Source organism: Dryobates pubescens, chromosome 19 (genome assembly GCF_014839835.1).
Source record: "Dryobates pubescens isolate bDryPub1 chromosome 19, bDryPub1.pri, whole genome shotgun sequence".
Classification (NCBI taxonomy): Eukaryota; Metazoa; Chordata; class Aves; order Piciformes; family Picidae; genus Dryobates; species Dryobates pubescens.
The window spans coordinates 4,387,959-4,411,867 of record NC_071630.1 but is presented as its reverse complement, the minus strand read 5'-3'; the positions used below and the strand labels follow the sequence as shown (position 1 = coordinate 4,411,867).

The following is a 23,909-nucleotide window of genomic DNA, read 5'->3' as shown; positions in this document are numbered from 1 at the left end:
GCAGTGTTCGTGCGAAGGCAAGTCATTTCCCGAAACACTGCAGACACATGGCCCCGGGCAGTCTAAAACCTTTGGAGACCAAAATGGCTCGCAGGAGTTAGAAGTAATAAGGTGTTTTTCCCTTCTTTCTCCTTCACTGAAATTCTGTAAGGTTGCTATGCATTACCCAGGAACAATGCCACTATTTTGGTGTTTTATATGGGTATTAAGATCCATTACAATTTGACATTTTTAAGATTGGTTATCCTGTAGTTTGGTGTTAAATTGAAGTTGTTTGTTTTGAATTTAATTCTTTCATTTTTCAAAGGGGGGGGGGGGGGGGGGGGAAGCAGCGGTGCTGTGCTGATAGCTTACTGAAGTATGCCATGGTTTGATGTTGGGATTGAATGCTTGCTGTCCCAAAATACATAGGCAAAATTAGCTGTCATCTGTGTCTTAGTTTCTGTAATTTTAAAAATCAGATTTCAAGCCCCAAAGCTGCTTTCTGGCTAGCTTTTCCCCATCAGACTGTAGAAGATGTTGCACACAGACTCTCTTTAAGGCACCCTGTTTCCTGGATTATTTTTAACGCTGTATTACACACCCAAGATGTGTTAGGCTTAATGCAACCTGCTTATGGTTATTATAACCCTGTATGTTTGCAGCAACTAAATAAACTCCGCTTCAAATAAATTACTGCAGCGATGCTATTAGGCCAGCAGCAACGTTAAGGACATCTGTTAACTCTTTTGCAAATGCCCTCTCTTTACTCGTTTGTTCTGGACATTTCTGTTGTTAATTACTACTTAAGTACATGAAGCAGTCATTCAGACAAAGCTGTGAAGACCAGCTGAGGAGGATGAGGCAGGCTTAGGTCTCTGTCTGAGCCTTTCCCTGAATGCCACAGTGAGGAGGGAACCTAGCTGATTGTTTGAGGGTAAACACAGGTGAATCAGGACAGAGCAGTGGATAATTGCATATCCTTCCTCTGCTGGAGTGGAATCGTTGCTCTGGACAGGGAGGCCTAATCCAAATCAGCAAGGTGTTATCTGAGCAACTTCCCACACTCAGTCCCTAAAAGTCTAACTTCTTGTTGTAAAAGTCTAACTTCTTGTTGTAAAGATCTAACTTCTCATTCTGAAAGTCTGACTTCTCATTCTGAAAGTCTGACTTCTCATTCTAAAAGTCTGACTCCTTGTTAGTAGAGCTGGTGGGAAAAAAAAACAAATGTGTATCAAAACTTTCTCTGTTGAAATGCGTTTTTGTCAAAGAGAAAATGTTTAGCAAAAATACATCTGTTTCAAAAACATATTTGTCAAGAAGCTTTCTCAGCTGCGAGATGACATTCCTAGTGAGAAAGCGAGCCTGTTGCCGAGTGGTTGCAGCCCTGCTCTGCAGATGAAAGATGAGCAGAGCCTTCGCCACTGGCTTGAGGAGCCTCTGCCACTCACCTCTGTTGTAAGGCAGAATGAAAACACTGCTGAGCACTGAAATGTTTGCCAGCTTAGTCTCTAGTATGTGGTGAAATGCTGCGCATTAGAGCCCGATCCCTGTTCTTCACAAGTCCTTTCTTCCAATCTGAAAATCCTGAGACCCTTCATTGGCAGCAAGAGCAGCCCAGGCCTCCTCCTCTTTGTCCTTGAGTCAATTGCAGATACTTGGTGATGAAAACCAACAGGATGCTGGGCTTCAAAGGTTTAGATGGAACCTGAGAGCAGCTCTGGTAAATTAAACCAAACAAGAATTAATAAAAGGACCTGCAGACCTCTAGAGGCATTGTGTCAGAGAGGTTTGTGCTGGGCAGTGTGCCAGTGGTGTGCGTGTGTGTAGCTTTTCATCAGTGTTGGAGGGAAGCTAGATGCAAAGTGAGGAATACTTTCTTTTTTGTCTGCTGAGCAGTGTCTGCTTTCCAAATGGCACTCCTGGCTGTGGGTGTGACTGAAGCAGGCCTGCAGGACATGCTCGGTGTTGCCAGCTCAAGGGTTTGCCCTTGCTGGTTACTGCTGCAGCTCAGGTAATCACAGTGCATGTGGCTCTGTGCAGTATATGGGGCTGTGGAGGGAGGGTCACAGCTCAGAGAGAACCTCTCCTTAAGTGATTCACCTGGAGACTGAGCCACCAGGGACAGGACTAGCTGCCTGCAAGTGCTCAAGTCCCAGGCTGCAGGCTGGCATCCTCTCCTTGGCCGGCCCACCATGCCCAAGCGGGCACTTGCCCGCCTCTAGCTGCCGCCAGCCCTGACCAAGGTTTCTCCCATAGCAAGGTTCCCACACGTGCTGCCTACAGCCTGTCAGATAAGATCATGGGTTGGCCAACTTTTATTTATGGGCCAATGAATTATGCAGCTGGAGTAATTAGATGGTTTTGTTTTGTGAATCAGGATTATGCTCCTGGGGTGCCAACCTAGGAAAGTCTGTGAAACTGCATAATAAAAGTCATTTTTATGCAGAAGTGGAAATATTTGAATGCAAAAGAGAATTGGGGGGGAAGCTAATGTCCTCATGTGCTTGGAGAGGAAAAGTGAAGTGCAAACTCTTGTTGTTACCCATTAAAGCTGGCATGGCATAGGGAGGGAAGAGAGTGGTTTAGCATAAACTCCAGTAGAAAAGCAGCACTCCTCTCTTCCCCCAAGTAGAGCTGTCAAATACAGATGCTTTAATGGATTTGGAAAGCATGTATGGAATTAGATCTGTGTGCATTCAGAGACTCTGCATGTCTGTGGAGTCACTCTCTGCTGTTTGGGTAATAGGAGCCTGATTACAACTCAATTCAGTATTCTTTAGTTAAGTGATAGCTCCCATGATATCCTTCAGTTGCATCTTTTGAAAGACATCTGAGGTAGCAGGCTAGAGTGTGTGGCTTTGACTTCTCTAACCTACATGCCTTATGTTTGTGCCTCAAGATAGCATTGAATAACATATTTAAACTACTCATGTGTGAAAAAGCAAAATTATGTCTCATGAACTGATTTCTTCACACATTCAAAAAATGGAACTCCCCTTTTGTTCAGATCCTGAGCAGCATCAGGAGGGAGGCACTGTCTGTGGAAATGCCAGGGAATTTCAGCATGAGGAAGACAGGAATCCTTCTAATGAGAGGGGATTATGCTAATTGTGAAAGTTCAGTCATTTTACAAAGCTGTTCTTTTACAAATGTAGCTGTCACTGTGGAGGCATTAGGTCTGCTTCAGTTGGTAATGAGTCGGAGAAGTTTACTGAGCTGTTATGATTTCATATTTTTTTGAGCTGCATCTTTGCTGCTGAGGCTTTATTGCACTTTCATCATCCCTAAGAACTGGCACTGCCAAGTGCTAATGCTCTGTTTACCTATAGTACCAACTGGAGGTGTGTGTGCTTGTGGCTATCATTAGTGTTTATTAAATAGATATTTATTGTTTCCACGTGGCTCTGTGTGTGGAGTACTTTTGTTATGGCTATGTATAAACTACACCAAAGCCAGGGTCTCTCGTGGATTTTAATGACTGGCTAGCTGTTCTTTGAGGTTCTTTAAACAAGGCAGACTTCAAATCTGAAAGGAGGCCACCAGAGGAGCTGTTCTGGCAATCCCTAGAATTAAAGCTTCGACTTTCAAATTCCATCTCTGTGAAGATAGTGTGCAAGTCTTAAAAAACCCACCAAAACCCACCAAAGCCAAACCAACCCAAACAAAACCCCAACCAGGGGGAAGGTTCCAAATGCTCTCTCTTGATTTACAGAGTCTCTCTGGTTTTCCAGGCTTTGCAGAGAGCTTAAATTTATTGCCATCAGATCGACCTTTTCTTTGTCAATATGCTGTTGCTGTTTAGGGGTAAGCAAGGTAGCAGGATGCCAAGGTGCTCCTGTGCAAAACCCAAGGTACTCCCAGTCTGCTTCACCATGTGAGTTGGTTAGGGACTGAGTGGGAAGGTTGCTAAAAAGCTGGAGTTTGTTCTTGGGAAGTAGGTAGTCTGCTGTAGCTCAGTGAAGGTGGTAAGAGCCTAGTAGGAACAAAGCACTTTGTAAAGGAGCATGTAAAGAACGTGGCAGGATCTTGAGCAGTATTTTTCAGAATAAAGAATGTTCTGGGTCCTGATTTTTCCTATTTTCCTGGGGAAAACAAACAAACAATAACAACAAAAACCAAACAGAAAAGCCTGTAGTTTGGAAGGAATTAATTGTTTAAGACCCTGACCAAACTGCATCAGCTGGGGAGCAGTGAAGGCTTCTGAAGAGCAGCTCAGAATCCAGCCATGCTTTTAGCCAAAGTTCATTTTCAAAGGGTGAGTAGATGCCAAGATCTGAGAACTGTGTTAGGGGGGAAAGCTGATATGGGATTATCAAGGTTAGAGGTCAGCCTGGGCAGATGGTAAAACAGTTATAACCTACTGTACCATATGTTACTGCTGCACACGTTCAGGTAGCACTTTGTGTGTACCTGAGAGCTCAGGGCTTCAGAAAGACCAAAAAAGCTGCTGAGAAATTGGTTTCATCAGTTCGGGCCAGGTTAATGTGAAATCCATAACTGCTTTAACTGCAGAGCAGAGCTCACCAGTCCAGAAAGGGCTACCAAAAATTAGGGATAGTGTGCAAGTGGAGCATTTCTGATTCCCCAGAAGCTAAGAGATGAAGCTTGTATTGGAGGAGGCTGCTTTGGGCTCATTGCAGTGGAAGTTCTGGGGAAAGCCTTTAAAGAATAAACAAATTCACAGCACTTGAATTCAGATCATTAAAACCCTGTGTGTTGTATGCTTTCTCTGACTTTTAATCAGGAGCAGGTTTTCAGAAGAGCATGCTGTCTTATTAAGGTGCCAATGAAGTGATACATTTCTCTTTGGAAGCAAGTGGAGCTTCCCTGGGTTAGAGCACTTCAGCGAACCTGACTCCTGCTCTGTAACCTCTGCTGATGGTACCCAGACCCTTTGTAAACAATCTGATATGATACCATGAATACGGGAAGATGAAAGAGAAAAAAGGGTTAATCAAGTCAGAAGTACTGGGAGAAGAAGTGGAATGGTAGCAAGGAAGAAAAATGAAGGCAGAGAGTTGTGATTTGGAGTGGTGCTAAAGAGCCTCTGGGCTCGAGATTCATCTCGCATTTCCTAATGCTCACGTTGTGTTGTAGCAGAATGCACTTGCTCCTACCAGAGCCCTGCCTCTCCTTGCCAGTGGTGAAAATAGGCCAGCAGCAGCATTCCAGCCTCACAGTCCCACGTTGTTCTTGCCCTCACCTCTCTAATTAATTACTGATCCCCTCTGTGTGTGTGCACGCCGGCCTCGGCTGCTCGGCCACCCCTTCCTTTCCCTCATCTGTTCTGCTTCTCACAGTGCCCATCACTGCCTGTGCCAGCTCCTGCCAGACACCCAGCAGACTGCACTCCACTTCCCAGAGAATTCCCACCACCAGACTCTGCTTCTGGCTAGCACTTTGGGATAGGCTCTGTTTTCTACAACATTGCTGTTTATTTGGGGAGTAATCAGATACGAGAGACTTGTCCGTTCGTGCCCTGGTCACTGGCAGCTGTCGGGGCCCCTTAGCCATGGCTGCTCAGTGGGTGTGGGGTGATTTGCGGGGGCAGGAAAGTTTGTGTCTGTCTGAGACTGACTTCCTCTTATGTATTATCCTATCTGTTTGCATTAGGACAGTTTGTAATGGGGCCTTTGATCTTTTGCTGTTACTTTCAATCACTGATAGCTCTCTATATTGTGGGGGGTTCCTAGCAACAGAAAGGTGGTGATAGTTGTGATATTTACTTGTTAATTCTTCTTTCCTGGAGGTACTCTGGGGTGGTATCCAGACTTACCAGAATAGTAAAGATAAGTTAACTAAGAGTAGAGCTTTATCTGCAAAAAATGGGGGTTTACACCACTGTTGTCTCCTCCGTGATCATGTGTAGACTGCAGAAATGCTGTTTTAAGCTACTGGTCAGTTTCTTACAGCAGGATACAGCTGACTGAAGGATCTTCTTGAAAGTTTCCATGATGTATCTCTCTCTTTACAGAAAGATGTGTCTGGGATAATTGTGAGTGTGAAAGGGTCAACTGCACACAAAACAAGCCAGTTGGGGAGGTTTTAAAGGCATAGCTCAAAATTCAGGGTTTATTCTCTGTTGTTGGCTGAGTGGAGTGAAAGTGTCTTTAAAAGTTTGTTTGTTTGTTTGTGGTGTAATGGGTTGGATGAAAATCTGGATTTGGGAATTCCTGAAGCAAGGGGATTACAGGGAGTCTAAAATGGCACAGCAAAGTTTAAACTGTCAGGGTGGTGTTTATCAATGGCACAGATCTGCTCTTTGCTCAAGGCCTGGCTGTCTCACTTGGTCTGTTAATGGAGAGAGAGAGAAAGCCTGGTTTGACAAGAAGAGGCTAGAGGATGGTCTGAAGCAGAGGCATTTTGGGGTTGGTTTTGGATTTTGGGGTGTTGGGTTTTATTTTGGTTATTTTAAAAGACAATGGGAGTGTGAATGCTGAAGCAGTTGGAAGGTTGGCAGCAGGTTAGATTGCAGAGGACAGAGAGCAGTGAAGAATGGTGGAGACACGCAGGTTAGGAAGTGTATCTGCTCTGAGTCCTGGTGTGGGTGAGAGAGAGGGGCTCAGAAGGGGACTTGAGAAAGAGTACAGCATGACAGCAGCATGGGGGAGTCCAAGGGACTCCCTTCATAAGGTGGAAGGGGAAGTGAAAGAGCATGTGGGATGCAGTGGAATTGAATGTTGCTGGTGTCTGTAGGAAAGAAAATCCACCTTGGCTGCTTTTGGAAGCCATTCTTCTGAGAGTTTTTTGTGTCAATCTGATTTTAGTTTGTTGAATGTTTCTGAACAAACAAACCCTCAACTTACAGAGAGTCAGGACTGAGACTTTGCTGTAACAATCAGAAGTGTTAGAAAACATCCAGAAATGAGCAGCTAAGCATTTCAGAGACTTCTTCCTGCTGAGCTCCACCATCTCTGCCTGTTGAGCTCCACCACCTCTCCCTGGTGGCAGCAATGCACCAGCCCTTCACTGTATCCCATGATCTATCATCACCAGGCTTCAGAACTGAATGTCAGTGCAGATGAATGAGAGCAATCCATGCTTTCAAGAGCCCAGAAAATTCTTGTGTTTAGATTCTGCATTTGTAAGGTTTTTACTTTTTTTGGCCCCAGAAGTTATGATTTAGATACTTTTCTCCCTGTCTCCCAGCCCTCCCAGGGGAGGACTGGCAATATATGAAGCAGCTGGATGATCCCTGAGACAGGTGAGCTAGAGCCAGCACAGGAAGCGTTATGATGCACTTCTTGGTGCTGGCTTTTCTTCATGAAAACCAGCTCCAAGTGAGCCTGGTCCCCCACAGCTCCCCTGTCCCCTCCAGTTGTTCTGCTCAGCATGTCCTCAGGAAGAGGTAGACCAAAGCAGCAACCTTTACTGGCTAGCAATTAGGTATGTTTTAATTAGATATTGAAACAATTAAGTTTTGCAGTTCTGTGTGTCTGGAGATTGATGAGTGTTGAGAACATTTTAATTATTTCAAGTTTCTGATTGAGAGTCCCAAGCAGAGGGGTTGGAAAAGGAAGGACCACCCACTACCTAACACTGAGATGGTTTGGAACTAATACCAAGGATTACCACGAGAGAAAATTCAGGTGGGAATCAAATATGATTCAAGAACAATGTGAAGCCTGCAAGTTGTGCTGTAGGTCTTCTCCCAGTGCTGGTTTTCTTCTTTTCTGACTGAGAGAGAGCATAGGAATGGTGCAGCATGACTGGACTGGAGTAAGATGGGGCAGGTCCTGTAGAAAACAAAAAGAAGAACAACCTCCCTCTCCCCTCCTCCCCCCCCCCAAAAAAAAAAAAAGAAAAAGAAGCTAATTTTGAAAGATGAGAAGGGAAAAGCACCACAGTGCTTGAAAAATAACAATAAAAAAATTTGGCAGGATTAGTATTTCAAAGGGAGCAGCACTTGATTAAACATTTGGAAAGCATGGGAGGAGAAATATTCCGGGCAGAATGAAAATAGATGTGTGTGATGGAAGCAGGATAAATAGACTGCTCCACTTATAATTGCACAGCAAGAATGCAGCCCAAACTCAGAGCTCTTAATCAGGTAAAATTGTCATTGCTTTCAAGTCCAAGTAAGGCAGTGAGTTGTGGTAGGTAGGAGATGTTTGTGGATAAAGGTGTTGGCAAGACCTGTAGCTGCAGTGAAGAGCAGGTCCACGAGCAAAGCAAATGAAAGGACCTGGAGCCTGCAGCACCCAGCAGCCTGTGAGTGTGTTGCAAGAAGTCGGAGGACACAAGGCAGCCTTTTTTATCTCCTACCAAGTGAGGAGGGAGGCATACACAGAGCTCTTTGAGAGGTTAAAAGCATTTACAGAAGGCAGAGCTGCAGGAAAAAAAAGTGAGTTTGTCTTTCTCCCATTAATGCAGTGATTATACAGAGGTCTGCTGGACAAATTGATTAGGAAGCTAAAATCAGTTTGGTTGGGTTTCTTCCTGAGAAGGACCTGTTGAGGACTGGGCAGCTGAACACCTCACCTCCCTGGAGCAGGTAGATGCCACAGCCCATAGCTGTCTTGTGCTTCACCTGCATTATTTGTTGCACTGGGGGAGGATTCTCTTCTTCCCACGCTGTCACTGAAGTGCTGGGCAGCCCTTCTGCCCTTGCTCTCCTGGACTCTGTGGGGGGAACTCTCTCTGAGGAAGGAAGTGGTGGTCAGGGTGGTAGGAGGTGCTGAGTTCTCTCAGCTGGAAGGTTTTGGTGTGATGCTATTGTTTCAATTGGACTTGTAGCTGCAAAGAGCAGGTACCCAGAAAGCATCCTTCTTGTGGTGGCAGCCTGTTCCTTTGGGCTGGAATAGCATCGTGTGATTAGGAGCTCAGGGTCTCAGACCTAGAGAGAAATGCTCACATGGCTTGGGATGATTTACCTTCCTCTTAGTATTTCTTCATACAGAGATGACTGCATGCTGGCTTGGAAGCACTGCAGCTGTGCTGGTATTTGCGGTGCCTGTAGATACCTGTGCCAATCAAGCTGGGTGCTGTTTGTCTGCAGGGCGAGGCGTGTGCCTGTGTGCCCAGGGCACCGGAGCTGCCTCTGCAGCCAGCAGGGCGCAGCCTGCAGGAGCAGCTGCGCTGAGACGGTGCGAGGCAGGGATGCTTCCAGGGGACGCTGCAAAGAGTGCTGCTGCTCTGAGGGCCTGGGTGACAGCTTTGGGTGCTCATCCCTTCTCAAGGCTCTTGCAGAGCCCCCACGTTGCACGTGTGAAGATGCACAAGCTGGGGTTTGTAGCTGGAATTGCATTTCTCTTGGTATTGTGACTCCCTGAGGTGCTGGCAAACAGTGCATACTTTACTCTGGGGGAGCACTGGTGGAAGGATGCTTCCACTCTCACTGAAACCAGGGAAATCATTACTGTTAGCCTCAGTAGGTGCTGAATTAAACCCTCAGTTACCTGGGACAGCTAATCAGACATCACATTAGACCTGTTTTTCATGTACAGAGTGCCTCTTGGCCAGAGATCTAATAGCACTTTATGCAAGTAAACAGCCTTGCTGCAGACTATCTCCAGAACACTTCTGATGATCCAAGACCTCTAATTCCTAAGAGCAGACTAATCAACACCTTCTCTTCTCTCCTCTCTCCCTTTTGCTGCATGGAGGTTGGAGAGGCAATTCCTGGTCTTTTCTTGCCTCCATGGGTAGCTTGGCTTTGAATTGTTACTGTATGATTCCCACTCCCAGACTTTGGCTTGGAGTGCAAGCCTGCCAGAAGGATGTGCCTGGGAAGAAAACCAGCAGAGCTTTTATCTTCCTGCCTTGTCTGTCTGGGTCACAGAGAAGCAATCGCCGCAGTTCAAGGCTGTGTTCAAAGCAGTGATGTCAGGGCTGGATTGTTGTCTGGTGGAGGAAGGCTGGATAAAATATTAACAGAATCTTCTGTTTGCCCTTCTCTGTTTCCTGACAAGAATGCCTCTCTGTTTTTCAGAGCTGAGGCTGTGCAGGTTTCTGATCAGTAACAGCCAAGCTATTTCATTGTCGAACAGTAGGAATAACAATGGTAAAAGTGAAGGGTAGGGGGTTGTGTTCCACCTGTTGTGGAAGCACTTCTGTCTGAAGCAAGGAACAGCAGCACACTTGGAGAGGTACTGGCTTTGCTTGTCATACACCTGCCTCTGTAGTGATTGTAAGGTAGTGTGCAAAGACACTTTGGCTTCCTGAGCATAGCAGAGTTTGTCCATGAGCGTTCCAGAAGAGGTGTGGCTGTCCCTGACATCTCTCTTTCCCAGTCTTTGGAGGTTTTGGGAAGTGCTGGGGGCCAGCAGGGCACAGAAAGGGCACAGAGGTGGGAAGGAACCCAGGAAGTTCTTCCAACTTCCACGTGAACTGTTGGCTTGGTACAGGAAAGAGGGAGTTCAGCAAGCTTTGGGGACCACATCTGCTGGGTGACTGCTGAGCATATGCAGCCCCAAGGGTCATCCACCCCTGGGACAGTGCTTGCCTAGCTGGTCAGTAAAGATGGGAGAGGACCCAACCATGCTGTGCTTCTGAGACTGCTATTTAAGAGAGGAAGGTTTGGGAGGCAGAGGGTTTGTGATGGGTGGAGAGCACAGCAGACTGAGGCTGTTTCTGGAGGAGGTGAGAGGCTATGAGCACCCTGTGGTGAGCAGTGCAAGAGAAAGTGACCCAGCTGGCAGAAACCAGGCTGCTTTGGCTTCCCTGAGCACAAGCCTGTTGGTTTCCCATCTACCCTGTGAGAGCCTGTTTCTTTGGCAGGCTCTTGTCTCTTTACTCAGTGAGCTACTAGGTCTTCACTCAGCCTTTGCTCTGAACCATTCTTACTCTGAATCATTTTTCTTCTGCCTTTCCAGCAGCACAAGGTTGCTGACAGAGGACAATCCTGGCAACAGCAGGCAGGCTGAGATGGGTGGCCCAAGCCTTGCCACACCTGACACCAGTTCAGAATTGCTTCAGAATCTGCTGTCTTGACCATTAATTATTCTGAGTCCTCCTAAACCATCATTTCAAGCTAGGTGACTTCCAGCAGTTGAATGAAGCTGGACAGCCCCACACTGTTATTTCAGATACTGTCAGCTGCCCATCCATCATGGAAGTGCCTCCCATCCCAGTGCATGGAAGCAGGCAGGCTCTGTTCCAATGCCTTTTGGACCACAGCTCCACAGAGCACAGCACCACAGCTCCACAGAGCACAGCACCACAGCGTTTCTGCTGCCTAATTCAGAACCTTTGAACCAGTTCCAACCGAAAAAATAGATCCTTTACAACAGCTTTAGGAAATGGTCTCCTGAGCCCTGTGGTTGCAGTGTCTGAGTCTTTGTGATTTGCATTTTTCCATCTCTCAGCCAGGGGTTGGTTGTGACTCGACCAAGATGGTTCAGGCTTATCCCACACTGAACCTTGCTCTCCAGTGCACCCAGAGAGAATCCAGGTCCCCATGGGCCTTGTAGCTGCAGAAGTTTATTTACAGCAGCCACATCCTGGGACAGCACTCACCTTTCTCCAGGCCTAGACCCAGGGTGGGGAGTTAAGGTGGCTCACACATCCCCTGGACTAAAGGTGACTTCATTTGCTGCTAACAGCTTTGTCCTTAACAGGCTGCAGACATTAGACTGGGCAAATCCGTCTGCAGCTGCCAGGACTGGAGCAGGGTAATTAGCCAAGACACATTTGTCCCCAGGTGCAAAGGAACCAGCTCTGGCCTCATGTGTTTCCACTGGAGCTTCTTTACTGAGGTTAACTTTGCAAGACTCAGAAGAACAGGAGAAAACAAACCAACCCCACTACGTGATCCTTCCGTAGCTAGGCTCAGAACAGGGGAGGTGTCTGCAACAGCCAGCCGCTGGGACCTGAGAGCAGGAGCAAACCCTTGACTGTTGCAGGACTTGTGACTCTGCTGCGTTTCCTTTGCAGGGCCTGAGCACGTCTGGCGGCAGCCAGGCTGGCCTGGGGACTCCCTCATCGCGGCAGTACGCGCGGCAGAAAATCACGCGCGTCAACCTCAGGGACTTCATCTTCTACATGGAGCAGGAGCCAGAGACCAGCCGCTCGCTGCTGCTCTACAGAGCTCTGCTGAAATGAAGCCAAGAATTCTTCTTCTTTCTCCATACAGAAGCTCAACTCGCATTGAAAAGCTGTCATTTTAATGTGCCTTCTCTTTCTTTCAGAGGTCAACGTTCAGTGCTTTAGTTTGGTACAATTGTCAGACACATGCAATAAATTCCCTTTGTGTTAAAAAGAAAAGGTAAAAAGCCCCAAGAACAAAAACTGTGCAAAAGGTTTGAAATGGTGATCCCCCAGCGTCGGGGGCCGGCTCCCTTCGGCCGCTTTAGAGGAGGCTGAAGGGGATGGTGCTGAAGTTAGGCAAAGGGAAGGCTGCTGCAGTGGCTCACCCAAAGCATTTCCCTCACCACGGTGTTCACCTCTGCTCCCCGTCGGGGCTGGGTTTGTGTTGTGCAGCCTGCCCAGCCGAGCCCGTGGTGGTTCCTGGCGGTGTTGTGCTTAAGTTAACTTGCAGGGTTTTGCACAGCTCGGGGAGCAGCTGCTGCACTCTCACAAATTGGAGAGGTTTAGGATTTTTGCTTTTCCTGCACAGCTCTTCCCCTGAGCCATTGGCTGAATGAAATCCCTAGTGTATGAAATCTGTGGCTTTGGGTCCCAGCTGAGCTACCTTGACTGGCTTCCAAGTGCTTTCTGAGGCTCTTCAACCTTTTGCACGTGTGATGCGAGTGGTAAGTAAGGCGAAGCAAGGCTGGGCTTTATTTTCTTACCATGACCTTATTTATTGCAGAGTATGGTTTGACCATGGTGGTTTTAAGAGTGGTGTTTGGTGAAGATTTTAGAGTATTCCAGATGGAATTTTAAAGTCACTGCAAAGGCAGGTCTGGGGGCAGCTCCACTCTTAGAGAGCCAGGAGCACAGGGGTGAGCCCTGGCAGCGAGGCTGTGCCTCTGCCTCGGCTGACCGGACCCGAGAGGCTCATGGCTTTGAGCACAGTGAGCAGTGCTCAGCCCGTCCAGGTGGGATGAATGCTTCTGAAATGCTTTGCTGAGTTGCAATTCCAGGGCCCCACACCAAAGCCAAGCCAAGCTGTGTGAGCCTTGTTAAATGGGGATGGAAGAGCAGTGTGGGGCGGGCGGGCAGAGCTGCGCTCCGGACAGAGCAGTATTAGCAGCAAGCAGGGGAGGGAGGGAGGGAGGGAAGGGCGGGAGGGATTTCCTTATTTATCTGTTCCATTTTTACTCTGTTGTGCTTGCCACGTTTGGGAGGCAGTATTTTTGTTGTTTGTTTTGGATGGGCAACCCCAGCGAAAGCACAAATAGAAATTACTAGTCCAAGAGTTTTAAAAACAAAACAAAGGGGGGGGAGGGAGGGGGGAGGGGGGGGAAAGGAAGTTTTAATTATTTTTTAAGGGTTTATGAAAAGCAGAAGAAAATTTATACTGCTGCTATTTAGCCAAAAGATTATTCATAAGGTTATTTAAGGCCAGGAAGTGTAAAGTTCTGTTTTAACTGTATTGATAATTTGTACATATTGTTTATAAAGGCCTTGTGTTTCCTAGAGGTGCGTTATTTTGATGATTTCTGTACATACCAGCCCCAGCCCCCCCTCCCCCCCCCTTTGTGTGCAGACAGAACTCCCTTCTTTGTACTTATTTTGTAAAGAAATAAACCAATTTACTAAAAGTCACACACAGCATTCATTTATCAAACAGCAACTTCACATTGCCTGGCAGTTCTTAAGCACTGTTCAGAGACATATCTTGGTTTGTTGTTTTGTTTGTTTTTTTTTTTTTGCATTAAAATATGAACAGAAATTACCCACAAAAGGAATATGAAACCCAAGCCCTGCCCTGCTGGGGGGGTGCTGATTCTTATCCCCTGTCAGCCCTCCCATAAAAGTGTCAGCAGACCTCGGTGCTGCTCACAGTCAATGGATGCCCTCGGCAGCCGCTCGCTCCGTCCCACCGGCACGGCACAACTCCCTCTGCCCCTCTCCTCCTGGGCTCGGGGTGAGGCTTGGGCACCAAGTGCCAGCCAGGCCCTCGTGTTCTGCAGGCTTCACAGATTTGTTCACTCTGGTGAGGAGGCCAACCTTAGCTTTTGGCCCTCGAAACAGAAACCTTTTGCACTGCGGCTTTCCTGGAGCTTCTCTGGTATCCCCACCCTGCTGCAGTGACACTGGGCAGTGCTCTTCATTATGTTGCTATGGTTTAAGGCCAGAAGGAAGAAATTCAAATCAGTTTTTGCTGATATTGCTGCCTAAAAATGTAGGGAAATAAGTAAAAAGTATCTAAATGGAACTGTAATAAACTTTAAATAAGAGACCTGAAGTTGCTAACTCAAAGAACCTCTCCTAGCTTTACTTTCTGCTGTTTTAAAGGCTCATTTCTCCCTCACAGGTGATGTTTCCACCTCCTCCTTGCCTCAGTGCTGGTTTGCGGTCAGTGTCGTGGTCTCATGGCTCAAACTTTGCATCTCAAGTTCACATTTAGCTGGGCTGCTGCAGCCTGGCACCCTTTTATGATGCCACCTTAGCAAAAGCTGCCCTAAGTGTGGAGCTGCTCTATTGAGCAGTGAAAGGAAAACAAATAGCAAACTGCAGGGAAACCAACCAACCAACCAACCACGAATCCTTCCAAAACTCTACAGAGATCTAGCAGCAGCCCCTTCCAAGCTTGTGAGAGCTGCCAGGTAGTGCCTCTGGCGGGCACTGGAGGTGCATGGTGCCCAGCCCTGCTGGCAGCCAGCCCCTGCTGACCCTGGGGGGACCCCCAGGGGAGGCCTGGCCTGAGGACAAAAGGCAGAGCTGGGCCCTGTGTGTAAATGTAAACGTGAGGATTTTGCCCTCCTGCCCTGTCCAGAGGGTCACAAGGGGAGAGGCTTCAGCTGCTGCGGTGCCAGCGCTGCTGCTGCGGGGAGCGGGACACTGGCTGTAGGATGGACCCAAGAAGCTAAGTGATTACTCAAGGGTACTGAAAAGTGAACTCAGTGTGAGAAAGGAATAAATTAAACATTTTTCTTTCTTCTCCCTGTAAGACATGGCTACATCAGGCTGATTGGGACTGTAAGGCCGGAGGAGAACCACCCAAGAGTTCTCGTGGGAGGAGATGCAGTGAGTGTGGCACCCTGCTTGCTTCTTGTGGATCCTTTACTGTACAGAAATGTTTCTGGCATGAAGTATAAGAAATGTGCATACACAAATACGTGACAGTTATACCTTCGGTTCTTTACAATATTAAATGTGTAATATACAATTCTACAGATATCTTACATACAAAGGTGAATGCTCTGCCATGTAGTCAAACACGGCGCTGCCTAGCGACTTTAGAATGCCATACAAGTATAAAACCACAAAATAAAATAACTTTACAACTCTTTGAAAGTAGACAGATCGGCTCCGCCCCGACGCGGCGGCGCCGCTCGCCGGAGGAGCTGTCTGGAGTGGGTCACCACGGTGAGACAGCCTGCACAGCTCCAGGTTGGCCAGGGACAGGTAGCCAGCCCTTTTCCGAAGCTCAGAGGCCCGCCTGGGTTGTACCTTGGGCAGTCAGTGCAGCTCATCACTAAGGGAACAAAAAACGAGTCCTGAACATGGTTGGTTGTGCTGCCTGGTGGCAGTCGCTCGGCACGGGAGGGTCTGTGCCCCCGGCGCGCTCTGTCACTTGTTCTGTGCGGCTTTGTTTATGCACCTAGAAAACCTTCCGGTGAGGTTCAGCATCTGCAGGGGTGTGCTATAAATTAACGTGGGAGGAACTAAACGGTGGCCAACAGGTGAAGTAGTTCTTGAGGACCCAACCAAGCCCAAGAGCAGTAAGCAGGACCTAGCAAAATGCCGCTGATCGCCTTGCACCTGCCAGCGCGGTGCCATCTCCTGAGTGAGGAGGCCCTGCGAGCCGCAGTCGATACCAGCGCCTGGAGGGAGCAGAATCCTCCTGCAGCCAGCAAGCTTCCGAGAGGGAAAACAGCACAGCAAGAGGGCAGCTATGGAGGAGGCTTAAAATCACAGAGGAAAACCATTGTGAGCTAAATGGCAGCCTGCTCTCATTGGGCAATGGCAGGAGGGGGCTTGAACTTTTCTTTGCAGACGTTCCAGCCCCAGGCAGAGTTGGGCTCATCCAGAATCCTTCACCTTCCCTCCACAGGGTGGGCTTGCAACACGGCCAGGACGTGAGTGAGAGACAAGGGGTGGCAGAGCTTGCTTGGTAGAACCACTCTGCCTGGGTGATGCAAAACAGAACAGGTTCTGAGTCAAAACAAGACTGCTTCAAGAGAACTGCAGCTCCAGGTTAGCTTTGTGACCCTGGGGTGATGGTGGATGGCATCCAGTCTGTGCTTCCGGGTCCCTGCTTTTGCTGCCACCAGCAGCCCCGTCACCTTGCTGTGTGGCTGGTGTGTTTTGTCTGGGTGGGGTTTCTGCACTGAGCACCAGGTGACTGGAAGTGGGTCCCCTGCCGATTCTGGGGGCTGTCCACAGAGGTGGAAACGCTGTTGTATAAAAATAAGCCATTTGATAGCAGGAGTGAGTACAATCAGAAGTGGAGTGTGTGGGACGATGTGTCAAGGCCGTGGCAGGCAGGGCAGTCAGTCAGTGCAGTTTCTGGGGTCCCACCTTGCTCCTGGGGGCCCTGCTTCCCCACGGCACAGCAGCAGGGTGCTGCTGGAAGGGCTGCCAGGATCCCTGCTCCAGCTCCTCCGTCCAGATGGCTTCAGTTGGTCCTTTTGCGGAAGTCCAGTTGGGGGCCGGGTGTCGGTGCACCTTTGCCTTTTCCACCAGCAGAGCTGCTGAGCACAGAGGAGGTGCCCAGCAGGCCCCAGGAGTGCCAGGCTGCAGAGCTGTGCCAGGCTGCAGAGCTGTGCCAGGCAGGCGCCGGGGCTGGCTGGGACAGGTAGTTTCAGAGCGCCGCTAACGGCGACGGCAAGTCAGAGTCTGTTTGCTAACACTGTTTTGCAGTCCTTAGTGTTTCGGGTGGGGGCTATCAAACACTAGCAGGGGTGGTACAAAGGAGTGGGGCCGGGCTCTAGTCCAGGGGCTCCTGCTTTATCCTGATGGTGGGGGTGGGCTGCGGCCGCCGGTCCTCGCGGCACAGCACGTACTCGCTGAACTGCGACGAGTCCACCCCGCCGCCGCACGAGGCTGCCACGCTGAAGCCCTTCTGGAACAACCTCTCCAGCACCTGCCAGGTGGGCACAGAAACCAGGTCAGTACTTAGCAAATTTTGGTGATAAAAGCATCCAGGAGCACTGGATGGGAGTGATGGATTCGGTGGCTGGAGCCCTTGCTGAATTAATATTATTCAGTTATAATTCCATAACTTATTCTTAAATGACTGCACTGTGATTAAAGTCTCGCTCTCAGCAAACCTCTGCAGAAAACAAAAATTAATCAACCCAATAAGCACTCTGCAGAGCAGCTCAGTGCATTATGGAGTAAGAGACTGGACTGTGGAGATATTGATGCTGTCTCTTACTGGGGAGAGGAAGCAGTGTCGAGTTTAAGTCGTAATAAAAAGCGCCCATTTTTCATCCCCAGTACGAGCAGCCGGACCGAGAGGGGCTGGAAACATTCCTCAGCTCTGCCTTGGCAGATGGAAATGGATTGGGAGGTTGAGGGACACTTCACCAGACCCTCCCAGCAGCCACAGCTGGGGTTTCCCTGGCTGAAGGGTGCACTTTTAGCAGAGCATGGCAGGGGTGGGAAGAGGAGCCAAGATGTGGACAACAGGGAAGACTTCTGGCCCAAGAAAGAGGCTCATTTGTACTGCCCAGATAGGGATTTGCTCTTTCTCCTGCTACAGAAAAGTTGGTGCAGTTCAGATGCATGAAATTAAGGAACCCAGAGGCAGCTTTGATGTCTGAGGCTGTCACACAGCAGAGGACCCTAGGACATCCTGATGCTGGCAGTATGATGGGGCCCTGAGCATGATGGTGGTTTCCAGCTGAGCAGCACACAGAGAGGCTTTACTCAGCGCCAGGTGAGAGCAGATACAGCTCCACCTCTGGCAGACCTGCAGTGCCAGCCCTGCCAGAGGAGATACTGTGCTCACTCCCTGCCTCTGACAGCAGCCTGGAGAAATGGTTCTGTTTTTCTCTTCTGTTAATGCCATGCAGGAGATCAGCCTGCACTGCTCTGCAGCAGCCTTGCCCAAGGTGCCACTCTGATTGCTGCAGCACCCAGGCCCCTCGCTGGGCAGAGCTCCCAAGATTTACTGAGCCTGCTGACTGTGGGAACCCAAACCCTTCTACCTGGCAGCCCTCTGCTACCCACAGCAGCAGGGACTGGGCCATTTCCAGACTTGTCCTCTCAGCACCAGCCCCACCTTCAGACACTTCACAGGGTTATGTTACAGAGAACAAATTCTTGTTTGGTTTCCCCGCCCTGGAAGCACTTCAGCAGCCACCCCTGCTGCAGGAGTACTCAAGACACTTCCGTTTCAGGCCCCAAGCTGACCACAGCCTTCACCCTCATACAAACCCAGGGGAGGCCACTTCTTTAGTCTGGACCTTGGCCTTGCTTTCTGCAGAGATCAGCTTGGGGCTGTTCCTAGGGGTACCTGATTTCAAAAGGAGAAGCACGTCCCAGGTGGTGCAATGCAAACCATGGCAGCAGCAGCTGCTGAGTTTAATCTGTGGAAACTCTCCTCTGAGGCCACCTGTGTTACCCATCTGCATTTTAATCCATGGCTTGGGTTTTTAGTGGCAACTAAAACCTTGCACTTGCTACCCTGTCTGCTAAGGAGAGGCAAAGGAAAGGAGCTGCTCTAGCACAGCTTTGCCTAAGCCCTGCCAGATCTGCTGGAAACCAACTTGCCTGAGGAGCTCTGCCTGGCCTCGGGACACAGGGACTTAATGTTCTCATAAAGCTGCATCTGCCAAATCTCAGTGACTTTTGCCCTGATTTCTGTATCCTTTATGCTGTAAGAAACTTGCAGAACTGAAAGATCAAAAAAGCACTCCAGTGCAGGGAGGGGAAATGGAGCTGGAGAGAGTAGAAGGCCCTACCAAAGGATCTTTGAGAGGGAGCTCCCAGCTCCTCCTCTGTGCAGGCTTTGGGTCAGGGTGGGTGCAGGCAGCAGCACTTTGCTGCTCCAAGGAAAAGCAGAAGTCTGAGAGGGAAGGAGGACAAGGACACAGGCTTGTTCCAGGCTGGGCTGCACTGTGACTGGTTCATGCATCCCTGTCCCTAGAGCTGGCCAGATGAAGACGAGAGGCAACCAGGCACAGCAGAAGAGGCTGCTCCCTTTAGCTGGACCAGAGGATTGCCAGGTAAGGCTCCAGAGGGAGCTGTGACTGACAGCCTTGCTCAAAAGCTCTACAAATCAATCTGCCTAAAGGAGCAGGGGGGTGCCCTTGGTTTGCCTCAGTGTAAAGCTATGGTAGGCTGCTTGTGACCACAGGGCTGCCCTTCCCCAGCCACCACCCATCCAGGCAGGCACCGTGCCCCGGAGTGCTGTGCACAAGAGGGCCAAGGAGCAGGCTGCAGGCTACCAGCCACTGTCAGAAACCTTGGCATCACCAATGCCCTCAGCAAGAAAACAACAGGCCAAATCCTGCAAACAATGGGGAGAAGGCTTAAATATTGGAGAGGCTGAAGTGCAGCTTGGATGAGGTTGAGCTCAGGAGTATGAAAAGAGCTGAGCTCTGGCTGGTGTGTGCTGCACAAGGATGTCAGTGGGGTGAACAGGAACAGACCTGAATGCCACAGAGTGTATTTGACCCTCTGTGCATTACCCTTTCTGGGGGTAAGGTAGAGAGGGAAACCAGTCAGTGTCTGAATCAAATCAGAGCTACCTTCCTGGAAATCTCCAGAGAGGGCATGCCAAAAAGTGAGTGCAGCTGTGATTCTCCCCCATGTAGGGAGCCACACACACAACATTAAGCAGGATTTAATAAGCTCCCTCCTTCAGCATTCCAGGCACATCTGATTCTGTTGGAAGGTTTTCCAAATGGAACAGGATACTTCCACTTGCTGCACTGCATTTACATTTTGCAGAATACCAACAAATAGGCTCTCAAGGATGAAGACTCAGAGTTCAAGACTGAGAAGCATCACAGCATTGTCTCTAAGGTAAGCTCCTGTATCTCCTGTTGGGAGGAGCTGAACTGACACTGTCAGCCTTAGGAAAGCTAATTCCTAATATGCACTCCATTAGCAGCTGCTGTATTTACTTTTTCTGGCCACCACATTCTTTGTTTTCTCCACACTAAACCTTTAGTTAAAATACTTCCCAAAGATCCAAAGGATTGATAAATACTGCAGCCATGCTGCCAAATGCATTCAGCAGGGCACAGGGGGAGGAAAGTGAAGTACCCCAGCCAACAGCTGGCTTTACTGGGTCGCCCTTTGAGACTCTCTGGAAATCATTCTGCTTTTCCAAGCACTGCCCCCCAGCCCATCCCCCTTAAGGCTGTGCATTTACATCACCCTGCTTTCAAGTTCTGACTTAATATCGGTTTGCCAGAAAGCCCTGAGAAGGGGAAGGGCAGCACTGACCAGAGCCCTCCTGAGCCAATGCTAATCAGCTGCTGCTTCCATCAGCCTTTGGTCTCAGAAATGCATCCCTTTCCAGAAGGTGTCTGAAAGCACTTTCTGTGGCAGGTGCAGTGAAGTGCTGCACTTCAGCGAGGTGCTGCAGTTTAATCCCATTCCCTCTCCTGTAGATTCCCTGACAGATTTTTTTCACAACATGAACTTGCAAAGCGACTCTTTGATTCCTCCTGAATTTTGCCTGAGTTCCAAACACATTCAAACAGTAACAGCAATCAGCATGCAGCTGCCACTGCCAGCACCCTTCTCCTTAGCAGCACCCACTCTGGGCAGAGCGGAGCCAAGGGCTAAGCCACGTGAGCACCCAGCACTGCGGCTGCTGGCAGCGCTGCGCCCGCTGGCAGCGCTGCGCCCGGCAGCGGCTGGCAGGGCCCCTTGGTGCTTCCAGTGCCTTGCATCCATCTCACTGCAGCACATGGACAGTGTGGCCGAGGCATCAGCATGCTTCCCATCTCTTTACCTTGCCTAAACTGCAGCTGATCCCCTCCCTGCCCAGCACGGGGATGGGTTCAGCACCGTTCCCGCTGCCAGCACACGGCTCTGCCTCCCACTCACCCCCAGCCTTCTATTTTTGGGGCAGCCCACTCTAAACCTTGCCAAATGTGAAATTGCTAAACTGGGCAAAATTAACCAGAGGCACTGGACTGTTAAAAGTTCAACCAAACAGAGCATTTGGGGGAGTCTTGAACCAAAAATCACCCCAAATAGCTGGGTTTATAATGGGTTCAGACAGAAGTGTCTGTCAGTGCAGGGTGCAGCAGGGAGTGCTGCCCCAAGCAGGGAGGTGGCTGCCAAGTGCAGGTCATTGAAACATCTCCATCCACCTTTATACCTCCTGAGAGCTGCAGGTCTCCTGGAAATGCTGTCAAGTGGCAGCCTGGGAGACGATGGCTGCCTCAGCCCTCTGTGTAATCACCACACAGGTAAGCAAGGGCTCCAGGTTCTATTACACCTCCCTCCCCAACCGGCCTGGCCAGCCTGTCCCATGAGCCACCCATTCTGTGGGGAATCTGCCCCTAGGGAAACTCACCAAGACCACTAAGGCCCCCAGCTAACATCTGCAGCCACAGCCCATCTGTGGGGGTGGTCACTTTGGAGACACTCCCCCGGACACAAGCATCTGCGAGCCTATTTTCCAGGCACAGATGCAGACCCCGGGAGCTCTGTTTCGCCCTTGCTAATTAAGGCACAAGCGAGCACCCTCCTCCTCGCCTGCAGCCCCAGGACAGCTCCAGCACACAGCTCTGGCCACGGTGCTCCCTTGTGCAAGGGCACTTCGTGCCCCCAGGGCTGCTGCCCCAGGCGCCAGGCCTTCCCGCCCGCCAGCACCCACCCGGCGATCTTCCTTTGTTCCCCGTGTTTCATTTTAAGCCCAGTGTCAAAACTCCAGAGTATGAAATGAAGCACATTTTGTTTAAAATACTCTGGGCAATTTTTATAGAACATCCTTTTGGAAAAAAAAAAAAAAAAAAAAAAAAAAAAAGGAAAGGGAAAAAAAAAGAAGAAGAAGAAGAAGAAGAAGTGCAGAGATCAATTTTTTTAAGTCCCTCCCGCAGGCACCATCATTTAATTATGAGTGAGACATAAATTATGCATTTACACATTGTTGCATTTGCTATAAAATGGTGTGGAGGAGGTTTTATTTCCCCCCCCACCCCCCCCCCCCCCCCCCCCTTTTTTTTTTTTGTGTGTCTTTTCTGTCTTTTTTTCCTGTAGTTTTTGGAACTCTCTCTTTTCTTCCTCAGGGCACTTTGGAGGAGGGAAGGAGAAAAAAAAACCAACCACCAAACCCCAAACCTAGCCTGCTGCAGGCTATACATTGATGAAAAAATTAGCATTTATCAGTCTAACAGCATTAGGAGAGCAGCATGGCACCAACACACGCCACGCAGCCACGGCTGCCCTTTCTGCTTGGGCCCGGGGAAACCTGCAGGACCGGGAGCTCACCAGGCAGAAAATGTCTCCTGCAGCGTAAGCACTGAAGGTAGCTGGGCAGAAGCAAGTAATTTGCACAGAACCCAACAAGAAAATACTAACAAGAACCCACCCCGGCCAAGAGAGGAGGCAGCACCCCAGCGCCGTTACCTGCACGGAATTCAAGCGGCAGTAGCCGTTGAGAGGAAACCTAATGACGTGGGTAGGGTCCTGGTTCCAGCCGGCGTTCACCGAGTTGCACATCACGTCCCCAGTCTCTGGGAAGATCTCTTCTATGAGAGCTTTCTCCCCACTCAGTGCAATCCTCTCCCCTAGATCTGGAGTCACTCTTACGACCAAGCAGTCACAAGGCTGGAAATGTTTCCTTTGTTCTTTCTCTTGTTTCCACCGCTCCAGTTCCTTAATCATTGGCTGCAGCTGGTAATACTTTGCTTCTTCATATAAAAGATTAAAGTCCTGGGAACAAAATGAGAGAGAGAGAGGAGGAGAGTGAGATGCTCATAGGTCTCTCTTAAAAATGAGGACTGCTCCCTGTTTGGCCTCCTTAGGCTTCTGTGCTGCCAGCAGGAGTCCCAAGGCAACAGGTAGCTGCGCTCCGCCTTGGTTACACCTGCGGAGAGCACCACACTGTGCTGGTGCCGGCTCTGCCCCAGCTGACCCTGCACCTCCCACTGCACTCAGCTCCTCTTTCACCTACAAACCCAGTGCCACAAGGCTCTACCCCAGTTACACCTGCAGAGAGCATCACACTGTGCTAGTGCTGGCTCTGCCCCAGTTACACCTGCAGAGAGCACCACACTGTGCTGGTGCTGGTGCTGCCCGAGCTGACCCTGCACCTCCCACCATGCTCAGCTCCTCTTCACTTATTATCCCACACACCCAGTGCCACAAGGCTTTGCTCTTGGATAAGGAAGCAGAGTAACTGGTCACAATAAGCAAAAGCCTGCTGATGTAAGGAAGTTGTCCTGAGCCCTGATCTTCACCCCTGGCCTCAGCCACTGGCTTCTGATCTTACAGCAGCTGATCCCAGGCTTCGTTGCCACCTCTGGCACATGTGGCAGGAGATGGAGATGTCAGTTCAGCTTCACTTCTCACCTGTCACTCCTGAGCCTGCAATCCAGCCACAGCAGCTCAGCTGCTCCCTGCTTTCCATGATTATTCATGGATTTCAAGTGAACTCTGGAGCCTGGTCAATGGTGCTGAGGCAGTGAGCATCCTGCCGGCGCTGAGCCCATCTGTGCATTCCAACAACTCAACAGTTCTGCCCAGCCCTTTGTCCAGTACCTCCCTTGGGCTCTGGGCAATTCCAGTTCCCAGGGAGATCCAATTCCCAGATCACTGATTGAGATATCTTCTGCATATCCTCATTAATAACTTCACATTAGATTCCCATCAGATCTTTCCACCTCAGCCTAAGTGCGTGAGAGTAGTGTTGAGTCAAAGGTTGCCAGCAGCCCCCCAGTTCCAAGGAGGCAGCAGTCAGT

General features: G+C 49.5%; 2 protein-coding genes across 3 annotated transcripts in view; one reads left to right on the top strand and one right to left on the bottom strand.

The window, feature by feature from the left end:
• Nucleotides 1–13,125, top strand: part of LOC128898147 (transcription initiation factor TFIID subunit 4-like) — a 128,020-nt gene extending 114,895 nt beyond the window's left edge. Inside the window, exon 15 of the mRNA XM_054170079.1 lies at nt 11,857–13,125. Coding sequence (XP_054026054.1) covers nt 11,857–12,024 — 168 coding nt within the window. The 3' untranslated portion in view covers nt 12,025–13,125. The remainder of the gene's footprint in view (nt 1–11,856) is intronic.
• A 2,269-nt stretch (nt 13,126–15,394) lies between these two features.
• The window catches only part of KCTD15 (potassium channel tetramerization domain containing 15), a 40,818-nt gene continuing 32,303 nt past the window's right edge, over nt 15,395–23,909 (bottom strand). For both annotated transcript variants that reach the window (XM_054170132.1, XM_054170131.1), the window contains exons 4-5: nt 22,576–22,881; nt 15,395–17,119 (exon numbers count right to left, since the gene is read on the bottom strand). In XM_054170132.1, coding sequence (XP_054026107.1) covers nt 16,964–17,119; nt 22,576–22,881 — 462 coding nt within the window. In that variant the 3' untranslated portion in view covers nt 15,395–16,963. The remainder of the gene's footprint in view (nt 17,120–22,575; nt 22,882–23,909) is intronic.